Here is a 13610-nt window from a genome sequence, read left to right as displayed (position 1 = left end):
CTTGCCTAAGCTGTCTGGCTAGGACTTGAGTACTATGTTAAATAGAAGTGTTAAGAGTGGACGTCCTTGCCTTTGTCCTGATGTTTAAGGAAAAGCTTTCAGTTTTCCAACCTTGAGTATGTTCGGGGTGGCTTTTTCACATACGGTCTTTATTAAATTGAGGTAGTTTCCTGCCATTCCTAGTGTGTGTCGAGCATCTTAACTCTTAACCAGACCATTAGAATAGTTAAGTGGGTGGTCTTCCTGCTCCTATGCTCTTTAATGACTCCAAACCACAGAAAGNCCCGGCCCTGGGGAGCTTCTGGCCCCGCCCCGCCCTTCCTGCCCGCTCTGCATGCCCCGCCCTTCCAGCCCCCAGGCCCTGCCCCTCCGTGGGTTCACTTCGAGAACCGAGTGTTCCTTACTTTCAGCGCCCTGGGAGGAGGATGAGATCCGCAGGGACCGAGTGGAGCCCCAGAGNGGGCTAACGGCACGGAGTATGAGATCCGATACTACGAGAAGGTGAGACGGGGTCTGGGCGGGACCTGGGTCTACATTCTGGGGCTGTGGTCCTTTTCTTCACAACCTCCTTGAGGCAAAAGCCCTTCTTACTTTCCTTGTGAGCACGTCCACCGGGCTCCTAAGTGGCTTGCCAGTCTCAGTTTCTTCCTGTCCCCTCCTCCACTCCGCGCATGGACCCCACTGCTCATCGGCTGTCTCCTCTCTGGCCCTCACTGGTCATCAGCTCCATTGTCACCACTTTTGCCTAGTGTTTGCAGCTGACTAAGAGCTTTCTCTAGGGTACCGGTCCCTATCCTGTGTGGCGGGACCATATACAATTTGCAGTCCTTTGTAAGAAAAAGAAGGCAGAAATACCTTACTCTTGAAATGTACAAAAATGTGTGAGGTGGGAGCACATTGGTAGGTCAGGTGTTCTGCTGGGGCTTGACCATGTGCTGGTCAGTGTTTAACGCCCCACTCTCCAGAACAATGAGTGTATGAGTTATGACAATTTTAGTGATAGAAAGGACGTGTGGTACGTCGTTTACAAGTAATAAGAAAAGCTATACAGCTTCTCTGTATTGTTAAGCCCCACATGACCAATTGATTCTTACAGGATGCTTTTGCCGATTTTTGCTGACTTCTTGTATCTGTTGTCAATCTATAGTCGCAGTTCAACCTCGATTTGCCAAGTGGAGATACGTCCGGATCCCCTATCTCTTTCTTCCTCGCATGTATTGTCTTTAAATGAGATATGTAATCTGCTGTTAAACTGCTTCTCACCTTGGTGCACATCCTATTCCTTCAAGAGAAACCTTTCTTTCATCTTCAGCACTTAATGTGTCAGAGCTTCACTCACTCCTGGGTGACTCGGGGGACTTCTTGGCTGAGTCAGATAATAGTTTTTGAATACTAGAAGGCTACTGGGAGCTGTGAGTTTGGGGTTGGGGGGAGTGGTGGTGAACACGAAAGAGGAGGGACTCCTGAGTCACGGCTGGGCCATCTAGGGGATGGGGTGCCACGGACTGAGGAGGGGGAGCAGATTCGAGGTAAGAGGACGAGCTTGATTTGGCCCATGCAGTGTCCCGGGGGCCTCTGGGTCATCCAGGTGAGCTTGCGGGGAGAGGGCTGTGCTGGACAAAGAGAGGTGGGGCCCTTTCTGCACGGGAGCTAGGAGCTGATTGAAGCCAGGGGCCGGAAGAGATGGCCTAGGAGGACAGGGAAGGGGAGAAGAGCGGGCAGGACAGGGCTCTGAGGAACCCTGATGTTTAGGAGACTCTGGGAAGGAGCTGGGCATGCAGTGGCCTCTCAGAATGGGCCCACTGAACTGACAGCGGGTGGTCAGAGCATAGATAGTGTCTTCAGCTCCAGGAGGTATGAATTTGCTGGGAACAAAAAAGCCTTGAAAAGAGAGTCCTGTGCAAATGAGGCTCTGTTTGAAATGCTTCAGAGGCATCTCATGGAATCCAGTGACCACAGTCTGGGAGGCGCAGTGCTCCTCCTCTGCACTCTGCTCTCTGGGTGTGGCGTCCTCTGCCGAGGGGCTTGCTCAGGGCACATCTCTGGGCTGACGGCCTTGCCTCTTTCTTCCGGCCCCCGGCCCTAGCCTGCCCGGCTCAGAGGGGCCGCAGCCCTAGCCTCACTGTCTTCCAATGGGTCGGTCAGATACCTGGAAGGGAGATTCTGATTGGCAGGTGTGGGCCAGAGTCTGCCCCATTCCTGAATACTGTGACCAAAGAACTGGGCCACATGATCTCAGGAGGCTGTGGTGGCAGGGGGGACAGAGACAAAATGATGGCAGCACCTCCAGTAGACACCATTCTCAGACATGTGGGGGGAGCAGCATGATATAGAGATAAAGCAGGTGTCATCCTGCCCCTTCCTTGATGTAACTGTCACCTATAAAAGATAGAAATGCTAAAAAAAAAAAAAAAAAAAAGGGAATGCTGTTATGAGGACTGTAGGTAGTCGGGCCTCTGAAGAGTCTGCATAGCGACTGGCAGCAAGCTGACCCTCACTCCGTGACAATGTCGCTGTCCCCACTGTCCAGCGGGGGCAAGTCTCTCTGTCCCTCTGCGCCCGATTCCTTATCTGTGAATTCATGCCTTGCAGGACATTGTGAAAACCAGATGACAGAAGAAAAAAATCTTTGCGAGCCGCGACAGGGGCCGGCAGGTGTCAGGGTTCAGTTTCTTCTTCTTTCTTCTGTGACATCAGGCTCTGCTGTCCACCCCCAAGAAGGAGGATCTAGCATCTTCTCTAACATTTCTGTTACTGTTCTTCGCCACAAGTACCACTGCGCACAGGTGGGAACTTGAGTAGAGGAGGGGTCGGAGAACCTGCGGAAGAAACAGAAGGAGCCCGCCCCAGATCGTCGGAGTCATGCTCTTCCCCCAATCCCTGCTCCCCCGAGGCCCCTTCTCCCTCCTCCGCCTCCCCACTCCTTTCCCCTGTCATTCTCCAAGGAGCGTGGCTCTGGCCCTGGGTCTGGGCCTCACTGCTTGGTCCTCCCTCAGGGTCAGAGTGAGCAGACTTACTCCACGGTGAAGACAGGGGCACCCGCGGTCACGGTCACCAACCTGAAGCCGGCTACCCGCTACGTCTTTCAGATCCGGGCGGCTTCCCCAGGGCCCTCCTGGGAGACGCAGAGCTTCAATCCCTCCATTGAAGTGCAGACCCCAGGGGAGGGTAAGTGATGTGTGTACGTGGAAAGGGTTCTGGGTAGAGAACACGCTGGCATGTGGCTGGGGCAGGAGACAAATTAGGGAGGGGGTGGTTCTCTGTGCAATTAAGAGAGCCCGCAGAACAGCTAAATTATAACCTGAGTAATTACTGAACGTGGAATCCGCTGACTAGGGCCTGTTCAGTGACATGAATCAAATGGGGGGGTGCCTGTCTTGGGGGAACCCATAGGGGAGGGGCTCATGAACAACTCCAAGCCGTGTCTCGGCTGGGGTCTCCCAGGCTCTCAGGACCTCTTAGGTCTTGCAGAAGCATCCCGTGCCCTCTCCAAGATTCTTGCTGTTTTCTCGCAAGGAGAATCAGTCTCATGGTCACTTCTTACTTGGGACGGCTAAATTCTTTCCCTCTGCTGCGATACAGACTCACACGTGGGATGCCGTTCCTTTCTCCACCAGGCCCTAGAGTGAGAGGCAGGCTTCCGTGAAGGCTGGGGACACAGAGGGGCTGCCCAGGCAGCAATAAACAAAACAAAACAAGAATAGCACACGTTCAGTGGGGGGAATTGTACGGTATGTGGCTAATTTCTCCAATAAAGCTGTTATCAAGGCAAAACAAGACCAAAGAAAACAAGAGCGAAGCATCAGACATCAGATGCCCTGATTCTAAAACAGCTCCGGCTTCTCCATGGCACTGTGCCGCCCGCTTCCTCCCTTCACCTCCCTCCCCTGGCTCCCCTTCTCCCCACCCACCCCCCAGAATTCCCTTTCATGGTGACAGAGGAGCAGCTTAGCTCTGGCTTTGGTGGTTTTGCCCGCTGCTAACCCCGCCCCCGGGATCTCACCTCTATCTACCCCGAGCAGTTCATGAAAGTCTTTTCCTGGACAAAGGCAGTTCCCCCTAAGAGGCATTCTGACACCAGCTGTCAAGATAATAATTCTTTCCAACCTGGTACACGAGTTTAATCCAAGATAGGAAGAGCTCTGAGCCCTAAGGGAGGTGGAGATAAAATGTAGAGGGAGTCAGGGTTCTGGGAAGAGAGACGGCACTTCTTGCTCCAATGCCTGTCTGTGCCAGACCTCGGCCAGGTGCTGGCGAGGGGAGATTAGAGCTCTGTCTTGAAGGCTGGGGAGCATTTGAATGTGCAGAGATGGGCAGGGGACGCATTTCAGGTGGAGGAAGCCACCCGAACAAAGGCTCAACGGCTCGGCTGGAGTGGGTGTGGTGGGGGCAGGAGCGGGGAGCTGGCTGGTCGCTGAAAAGGTCCGATGATTTCCATTCGTTTGGTGCTTCTTGGCAAGTAGACACCGCTCAGACCCCCAGCCCCCTTTGGCTCTGGGGGAATGGGTCTCCCAGTCTGCAGAGGACTTCTTCCAGTGAGCTGTGACCCCAGCTCAGGAGCATGATGAGGGACCGTGCATCAGCACTGTATCAGATCTCCACTGCCACATGACACATTACCCCCAAGCGAGTAGCCGCAAATGGCAGACATTTATTCTCTCCTGGTTTTCGTGGGTGGGGCCTCTGGGTGCAGCGGCTTAGCTTGGTGCCACTGGCTCAGGGTCCCTCGTGGCTCCGTCATCTCAAGGCCTAATGGGGAGAGAATCTGCCTCCTGACTCAGGTTCTCGATGGCTGTTCACTGGAGGCACACGGTTCTCTGCCTCTTGGGCTTCTCCCCAGGGTTCCGTGTAACACGGCACCTAGACAGTGAGGTGGCGTGGGGGGCGAGACAAGCTGCAGTCTCTTCTCTTGTCACCTCATCTTGGAGGTGACATCCCATCACTTCGGCTGCGTTCTGTTTGTTAGAAACAAGTCACTATGTCAAACCCACACTCAAGGGGACGAAATGATAGAGAATCCAGCAGGGACATCTCAGAGGCCACCTTCCACAACCGCCCTGCCTCCATTTCTGTGTCCACATGGATACCTCATTCCATAGTTCTTGGCAACTCCACCCGCTCCTGCTCTGGCCGGATCCCGGGCCCTGTCCCCACGTCTGGAACCGTGGGCTCTAAAACCGCTTCATAGACCCTGGCCTTGTTGGCCCCTAACTCCCCCTTCCTTTTCTGTCCCTTGTCACCTGACTGTGACATCCTCCTCACAGCCCTGGGGCTCCGACCTCATGCCCCAGGCTGTCATCCCCCTCCTGTCCCCATGTCACCTCCTGTCCCCTGCAGGTCCTCCCTGGGGAGATGCTCCCCCGCTGTGCCGGCCCTCACTCCCCTGGACGCCGCGCGGCACCTGCCCCGCTCCGCCCGGAGCCCAGAGCCAGCGCCAGTCCTGTGGCCCACGCCCCACCTCACCTCGGCTGGGTCTTCAGGGCCGTATCGCATCTCCCCCGTTCTTGACCGTTTCCCCAAACCCGCATCTCTCTCAGCGCACCTCCCCTCCATCCCTGTCCCAACCAAAGATACCTTCCTCCCTTTCCCCTCAGGCAGGAACCCTGTCCATCGCTCCCTGGCTCCCTGACCCCCTCAGGATGGAAGCTCCCTCTCCTTGGCCTGGCATCCCAGGCCCTCCAGGTGCCCTCTCTCCCCCAGGCCCCACTGCACATCTTGTGGCTCTCAGTCCCCCTGTGGTCTGTTTCCCAGCCCCACAGGACAGCTTTGCCACCTTCTATGCCCAGCATGCACGTCTGAGTGCCGCCCAGGCCTTTCCGATCTCCCGGGCCCGGAGCAGATGTCCCACCTCTTCTGCGAAGCCTTCCTCACTGGCTTTTAGGAAGACACGAGCATGCCTCTGCCCAGCAGTCTGTTTCTGTTTTCACTCTACAGTTAGGATGTTTGCTTCTGTCTCCCCCGCTGGTTGGGACCCTCCTCCAGGGCAGGGATTACAGCTCACCCCTCACTGCCTCCCCTGTACCGGCGCCAGCCTGTCACACATGTTGGATGGACATATAGGTGGAGTTGGGAGCCTGGGGTCCTCTATACCCCTCTCTTGGGGAAATAGGTCAAAGTAGAGGCTTTTGGGATCAAGTTCAAAGCATAGGCTCACCACGTATTAGTCATGGGACCTTGGGCAAATTACACACCATGTCTCCATGTCAGTTTCCTCAGCTTTAAAGTGGAGACACCACCGCCTTACTGGTTTATTGTGACAATGAAATGGGACCATTTAGTTAAGGCACATACTGAATGGAGTAAGTGTGCCTTCAATGTTAGCTCACACTGTAATTGTCGTTGGATGGTATGGATGGGGGATGGGGGACTCAGGTGAGAGGCCATACCCCCTGCAGAGCTACGTTAAGTCAGTTTCCGTCCATCAGAAGGGGAGGCCCAGCCCTGCCTGCCTGGGCCGCTGGTCCTCCCTCCCGGAGCGGGACTGCCGTGCAGGTGCCCAGCGCTGGGAGAGGAGGAAGCTCCAGGTGCCAGCATGGTTGGCGGGGCTGCCTCACTCTCTCTGCCGTGGGGGCCAGGGCCAAGTTTAGAGGTGCTGTGGATGGCGGGCAGGAGTCTGCACTGGGGCTTCCCCAGGAGCCTGGCCCTCTGCCTGCCTCAGCCTCGTGGTTTACCCCCAGCTGCCTCGGGGTCCAGGGACCACAGCCCTGCGGTCGTCGTCACCGTGGTGACCGTCTCAGCCCTCCTTGTCCTGGGCTCTGTGATGAGCGTGCTGGCCATGTGGAGGAGGTAGGTCGCTGCTCTCAGCCTGCCTGACCCCCGTGAGTCGTGTCCCTGGGCACACTAACGTGTCCTCACAGCCCCTGTATTAGCACCTGCATTTGCACACATGCAGATCTGCCCACGCAAGCATACTGCTGTGTAGATCCCGGCTTGGCGAGGACGGGCCCAGCCCCTCCCCCCACTCGCTGCTCACACGGCAGCCAGCACTGCAGCTAGCTCAGCCGCTCTGGGATGAAGGGGATTTAGCTCCTTAACTCATTAAATGTCAGAAGGCATCACTGAGGATGGAATCAAGCTCCGGCTGCTCCAGCGTGATTAGGATTCTCCTGAGGCGCTCAGAGGCCCCCAGCCCCTGCCCGTGAGGGATCCAGAGGCCCATGAACACAGGCAAAGGGAAGAAAGGCAGAAATGGTGTGTGGGAGGGGGGAGGACAGGGAGGGGAACTCAAAAACCGGGACCCCCCCAACGCCCAGCAGAAAGAAGCTTTCAGGAGAGTGGGCAGAGAAAGGGGATGGGAGGAGGGGAAAGATGTGGAGCTTGAGTTTGGCTCAGAGAAGATTCCAGTCCTGCACGCAGCAGAAACCTCATAGTACGTGTTTCCCCCTTCTCCCCAGGGCCACACTCTGCCGCACGCAGAGGTACCAGGCTGGGGCTGAGGTCAGCAGACTTGAGGGTTGGAAAGTCTGCGTGTGATGGGCTGGTGCGGGGGTTGGGGGGCGGTGAGCAGAGAAGAGCGATGGCCGGTCGGGGAGCCGAGTCTCAGCACATCTCAGCATCCTGGAACTGCCTGTGGGCTGAAGTGACAGCGAGCATTCACTGCTCGGCACTGTCTGCATGGCCTTGAACGAGGCACTGTGCAACTGAGGAGGGGAGGGCCTTGACTTGTGGGTCTGGGAGCCCGCTCTGCCTGGGCCAGGACAGTCAGGGAGGCAACACAGGAGTAGTGAGCTCCTTTCTGGTGCTCAGATGCCCATATTGGACCTATTGGAAAGGTTGGAACGTCCAAGAGCCAGGAGCCTCTTGTCCTGGCTGGGAGCTTAAGGGCTCAGGAAGACAGGAGGAGGAACAGAGAGAGGGGCATAAGGAGCACCCCTCCGGGCAGGGACTGTGCAGGACAGGAGGAGCTGCCCAGGAGCACCTTGGAGACAGATGCACCAAGGCTTACTTGAGCTGAGTAAGCCACAGTCGGTCTCAGAACCTGCTCAAAATTCAATGGCACCGAGGTGGAGGTGGAGAGAACCTGCCGGTCTCATGCCGATGCGCACGGCGCCTGTCCGGCACATCTGGCAGCGTCCGAACGCTGGCATCTGATCTCTGCAGTGCTTGCTCTGCGTGGAGTCTCCTCGCCTCCACTTTCCCTCCCCACTCCATCCTGGCCCCTCCCCCTTCTCGCCAGAGGGCCTTGTCCAGTGGAAGCTTCTGGGTTTCTCTGGAACTCCTCTATCTACTCAGTCTTTCCCCCTTCGTCTCCACCTACCTCTCCTGGATGATCCCTCCATTCATGGAAGCCGGGTCACCACTCTGGGTGACTTCAGTAGCTATTGGACGACCCATGGTTTATTGGGACTTATGAGGGACGACCCTTGGCATATTGGTTCTTGAGCGTCCTCATTCCCAAGGACCTTTTCTTCTGTCCCACCTGTACCTCCGTCTCCCAGATCCTGCCATGGACTTGGCCATCAATGCAGATATAGAATCCAGCTCTTCCACTTGAGCCCCGCAGGTGCCCCACCCTTACAGCGTGCCCCCTCGGCTGCCTCTGCTGCACCTGCTCCTTCACTGCTTCATTGGCCCCCCTCAGCCCCTCGCCCCCAAGGCTGCACACCTGCCTGTCTCTGCACCCATCCCCTCCCTCCCTTCGCTCTAGAGGAGGCGTCTTCCTCCTCCTCCTTTCTGCTGTGATCCGAACCCCACCCCTTCCCACCATCTCAGAAACCCGTACTAGTTCTGGTGTCCCCCTCTGCCCCACGTAACAGCTGACATTTATTTAATGCTTAGCAAGCTCTGCGAAACAGTGCTGTATCAGGTGGGGCTGTCTTTATCCCGATTTGATTGAAGAGAAATCTGAGCCTCCCCATCCCGCAGCTGCCAAGCAGATGGGCTGGGAAGCCAGTCTGGGCATGAGGCTCCAGAGCCTGGGCCACTGACCACCATCATGACCACTTCATCCTAAGTGACAGCCTTTCCCCGCTTTCCCATCCGTACAGAAGGGTGATCTTCTGTCTCCAGGCTCCCTAACCGCCCCTCCGTTGAGCCTTCACGCCGTCTCTCTCCTCTGCTCCACTTTTTCTTCGTCCCTGTGACATTGTCACCCCTGATTTCCCTTCTATTTCCCTTTGGCTTCTCTGGTGGTTCTTTGGTGATCTCCTCCATGGCTCCTTTCCTCTCTACCCGATCTCTAGGTGTTGGAGTCCTCAGACTCATTCACAGTCCCCCTGCCCAGCCTCTGGCATCTTCTTGGACAGTGCTCATGGCTCCCAAACTTGTATCTCCAGAGCAGACCTTTCCTCCAACCCCCCACACCCCACTCCTTTCTAACTCCTTACGCTGCCCCTCCCTGCTTACTCGTAGGCTCGGCAGCCCCCACCCGCTCAGCGCGACCTCTTGCCCCTCCGTCCTGGCAAATGGCACCACCATCAACGATTGGGCAATGAACCGGAGCACCAAGTCATTCCTACCTTCTCCCTCCCCCTCTCTGCCTTCTAGCAGTCTCTGAGCCCTGTGGCCCTGTCACCTAAATGTCACTTGTGTCCTCTTACTTTTTGTCATCCATGTCCATGCTCACCCTGTGGCCTGAGCCACGCCAGCTTCTGTGGGGGCCACAGCTGCAGCCGGAATCCTCTTTCTAAAGATTGAGTCATGGCATTCACCTGCTCGGCCCCCCGGGGGGCTCTCCTCTGGGCCTGCCAGGCCCTGCCTCTTGGGGTCCCCAATGCCGGTTGGTGGCTCTTTTGATGGTGATGCAGTACTTTGGTCCATGGCTGCCTGTGCCTCAGGAAGCCGTCCTTGATGGTCTAGGGGGTCAGGGTCAGGTCCATCTGCCGAGTGTTCCGCAACGCTCCACCCTTTTCTCTTGATTGCACCTGTGAGCGGGCTTGTGCTTGATACTCAGTTTGTTTCCCTGGCCTGACTGAGGCTGCCCCTGAGCGCAGGAGCAGCTTGAATTGCTCACCTGGCAATGAGGCAGCTTGGGTTCAAAGTCGGGGGCATGGATTTGGGTGCCTCTGGAGGTGCAAGAATGTGCATTGTGTCTCAGAGCGCAATCAACTAGGAATGCTGGTGGGGGGGTGAGGGGTTGGGTCTGGGGCCAGGGTTATAGGCCGACCACTTTCAAACCAGGACAAGGTTGCTTCCCCGGGGCACGGATAGATCTTGTCATTTGGGAGGGATAAGGAGCTACCACCCCGGGTGCTGGTGAGATGGGAAAGGGGATTGCTGCCCAGTCAGAGGACTCTGCTCCTCCGCAGGCCCTGCCCCTATGGCAAAGGAGGTCAGGACGCCCACGACGAGGAGGAGCTGTACTTCCACTGTGAGTACTTCCACTCCGCCTGGCCCCTGCTTAGCCTTCTCCCCGGCTGTGCTTGCATAATTGCTCTCCCTACCCCCTGCCCCGGCCCGGCCACGGACTGTTTCCTCGGGCCCATCTTGGTCTCTGTCTGCATTGCAGTCAAAGTCCCGACGCGCCGCACATTCCTAGACCCCCAGAGCTGTGGGGACCCGCTGCAGGCTCTTCACCTGTTTGCCAAGGAGCTGGATGCACAGACCGTCACACTGGAGAGAAGCCTTGGAGCAGGCAAGCTGGGCTTCCAGGGAGCCTTGTCCATCCCAAGAGCCCCCCTTGCACCCCGTCCCGCCTCTGCCCCGAGGCCCTCCCCCATTTCTGGAAGCCTGCCTTCACCCCAAGAGGCCCCAGCCCCACCCAAGGGACTCCACCCCATGGGACTCCACCCACCAGGTTCCAGGGAAGGAGGAGCTGTGACCCTGCCTCCCTACCCTCTCCCTGTCCCCAAGGTCACTGAGACCTCCCCACTCTTGCCCTTTCCCAGCTGCTCTTTGCAGACGGCCACTGGCAGACGTTTAGTCCCAAGCCTTCATGGGGCAGTGGGGAGGGGCCTTCACAAACTTGGGGACAGGACGTACCTCAGTTTTTGTGACCTCAGCCCAGTTGTGGGACCAGGGGCGCATGCCCCTTCTGCTCCAAACCCGTTTCTTGTCTGTAAAATGGGAGTGCTAGCTGCCTCATGCAGAGCTGAGGTGGGGGCTCTGCAGCCCTCAGCGCCGGCCTGGCTCATAGTAGCTGTTCTGCTCTCCACTGTTCAGTCTCCTGGCCTCCTTCCTTCCTGTGAGCAAACCCTCAGCCCCTGGGCTCAGAGAAGACAGCCACTGTTACCAGGAGCCAGACGCTGTCCCTGACACTCTTGCCAGACCCACTGGATAGAAGCCAGAAGGGGTAGTGTGACAGATTAGATGTCGTGGTCGCCCTTCCTGGGTCACCCTGGCCTTTGATACACTTGCTTGTGCTGTATCCTCTCTGTGAGTCTTTGAAATCTCCTGCTGAGGCGGGCGGGCCGGGAGGAATCCCCATTTCACAAGGAAGAAAATTGAGGCCCAGAGAGGAAAGAGAGGAAGTGCACATCACATTGCGTATTGCGCTTTGAACTCGGGAGCCCTGAGTCCCAGGCCAGGAAGAGCCTGTGGTGCAGAAGCTGCCTTTCCTCAGCTCACCCTGCCTGGGTCAGCAGGGGGCGACCTCCGGGGGACTGTCTGAGGTGCTGTTTGCTCACAGGGCGGTTCGGGGAGCTGTCCTTCGGCTGTCTGCAGCTCCCTGGCCGCCAGGAGCTCCCTGTGGCCGTGCACACGCTGAGGGGTGGCTGCTCGGACTCTCAGAGGCTCAGCTTCCTGGCAGAGGCCCTTACCCTGGGCCAGTTCGACCACGGCCATGTCGTGCGGCTGGAGGGTGTTGTCACCCGAGGTAGGGCCCTGTCCTCCGCAAGCACGAGGGGTGGGGATGGGGTGGGAGGTGGGGTGCTCCTATGCCCTCAGGCCCCTTCCTTCAGCCGTGGAAGGCCGAGGCCCTTCCTCAGCCACCCAGGATGGAGAGAAGGCCTCAGCTTTCTGTCACTGACTCAGGGAGGCCCTTGCGACCCTGAAAGGCCTTTCTGACCTGTGGTGCTGCTGTGGGGGTGGATCGCCTGGACCTCGGGTGATCTTTCTTCGCTGACTTGTTGCAGCTTCCGACCGTTGTCCTCCTACGGGTGTCCCCTCTTCTGTTCTCTGGCATAGAGGACCCTAGGCCACACAGGAGGGTGGCACGACCGGGCTTGTTTCTGGCCATCTTGGCCCGGGCTGGGGCCCAGATCGGGGAGCACGTGTGCATGCAGAGGGGAGCAGACAGCTTAGTGCGTCTGTTCCCCCTCCCTGGGCACAGGAAGCACCCTGATGATCGTCACTGAGTACATGAGTCATGGGGCCCTCGACGGCTTCCTGAGGGTGAGTGGCCTGGGCCCCCGGGGGGTACTGACGGCCGTGTTATTCTTCGTCCTGTGCTTTTCTCTTCGGTGGGACTTGCACTTGGCATCATTCCCTAGAAAGGTGCCACTGGCCAGGTTGGCCTGGTGAGTCACAGGGCAAACCCAGAGAGGGCCAGGTGACTTCCCTGGGGTCACGTGGCACCAGGGAACTGAATGTGCAGCGCTTTCTCCCACAGCGGCACGAAGGCCAGCTGGCGGCTGGGCAGCTGATGGGGCTGCTGCCCGGGCTGGCGTCCGCCATGAAGTACCTGTCGGAAATGGGCTACGTTCACCGGGGCCTGGCCGCCCGCCGTGTGCTGGTCAGCAGTGGCCTCATCTGCAAGATCTCTGGCTTCGGGCGGGGGCCCCGGGACCGAGCAGAGGCTGTCTACACCACCATGGTGAGGATCCCCGTCTCCCAGGAACACCTGCCCATCAGACTGCACCAGTGTGCCCCTCCCCCGCCTCTCCCCTCTTCCTGGCTGTGTCAGGGCCGCTGCCTGCAACCCCGTGCCCGCGCCCAGTTGGTCCTGAATGAAAGCCAGCGTGGGCACCATTTTTGAGTCAGCTTCTGTGGCTTCCCCAGACATGCAGCTGAGAGGATGGCAGGCGGGGCTGGATCTGGGGCTCTGCGGGGTGGGGAGCCCTGGGTGTACCTGGGCCGGTCCCTTCCTGTCCCTGACGTGCTTGCCCGTCTACAGAGCGGCCGGAGCCCGGCCCTGTGGGCCGCCCCTGAGACGCTGCAGTTTGGACACTTCAGCTCTGCCAGTGACGTGTGGAGCTTTGGTGTCGTCCTGTGGGAGGTGATGGCCTTCGGGGAGCGGCCCTACTGGGACATGTCTGGCCAAGATGTGAGTGACCTCAGGCCCCAACTTCCTGACCTCTGCCCAGGGACCCTTGACCTCTTAGCCCAAGACCCCTCTTTGCTGTTCACTTGCTTCCGGTCCTGCGGGACCCACTGCCTGAGTCTTCCTCAGGACGGGATGTGCGCACGGGTTGGAGGGACTTAAAGCTTCCTGTCTGCCCCTCACCTCCGTGGCCCAGGTGATCAAGGCAGTGGAGGATGGCTTCCGGCTGCCGCCCCCCAGGAACTGCCCCTCCCCCCTGCACCGACTGATGCTTGACTGCTGGCAGAAGGACCCAGGCGAGCGGCCCAGGTTCTCCCAGATCCACAGCCTCCTGAGCAAGATGGTGCAGGACCCCGAGCCCCCAAAGTGCGCCGCGCCCACCTCTCCCAGGTACAGCCGATGCCTCATGTGTCACAGGCGCGCTCCTATCTGTCCCCAACCACACTGGATCCGGCTGGCCTCTCACCCTTCA

At 58.2% G+C, this 13610-nt stretch overlaps 1 protein-coding gene across 1 annotated transcript in view; it reads left to right on the top strand.

Annotated features, from left to right (window-relative positions):
* Positions 1–465: 465 nt before the first annotated feature.
* Positions 466–13610, top strand: part of LOC144222663 (ephrin type-A receptor 10) — a gene marked incomplete at its 5' end in the record, with an annotated part of 16432 nt that continues 3287 nt past the window's right edge. The window contains 10 exons of the mRNA XM_077753193.1: positions 466–501; positions 2997–3168; positions 6678–6786; positions 10248–10309; positions 10448–10573; positions 11567–11752; positions 12209–12270; positions 12488–12691; positions 12992–13141; positions 13335–13528. Coding sequence (XP_077609319.1) covers positions 466–501; positions 2997–3168; positions 6678–6786; positions 10248–10309; positions 10448–10573; positions 11567–11752; positions 12209–12270; positions 12488–12691; positions 12992–13141; positions 13335–13528 — 1301 coding nt within the window. The remainder of the gene's footprint in view (positions 502–2996; positions 3169–6677; positions 6787–10247; positions 10310–10447; positions 10574–11566; positions 11753–12208; positions 12271–12487; positions 12692–12991; positions 13142–13334; positions 13529–13610) is intronic.

This window comes from Crocuta crocuta, unplaced genomic scaffold, assembly GCF_008692635.1.
Source record: "Crocuta crocuta isolate KB4526 unplaced genomic scaffold, BGI_CrCroc_1.0 scaffold303, whole genome shotgun sequence".
Taxonomy (NCBI): domain Eukaryota; kingdom Metazoa; phylum Chordata; class Mammalia; order Carnivora; family Hyaenidae; genus Crocuta; species Crocuta crocuta.
Note: the sequence above shows the minus strand (reverse complement) of the source record. Positions and strands in the feature narration are given on the sequence as shown.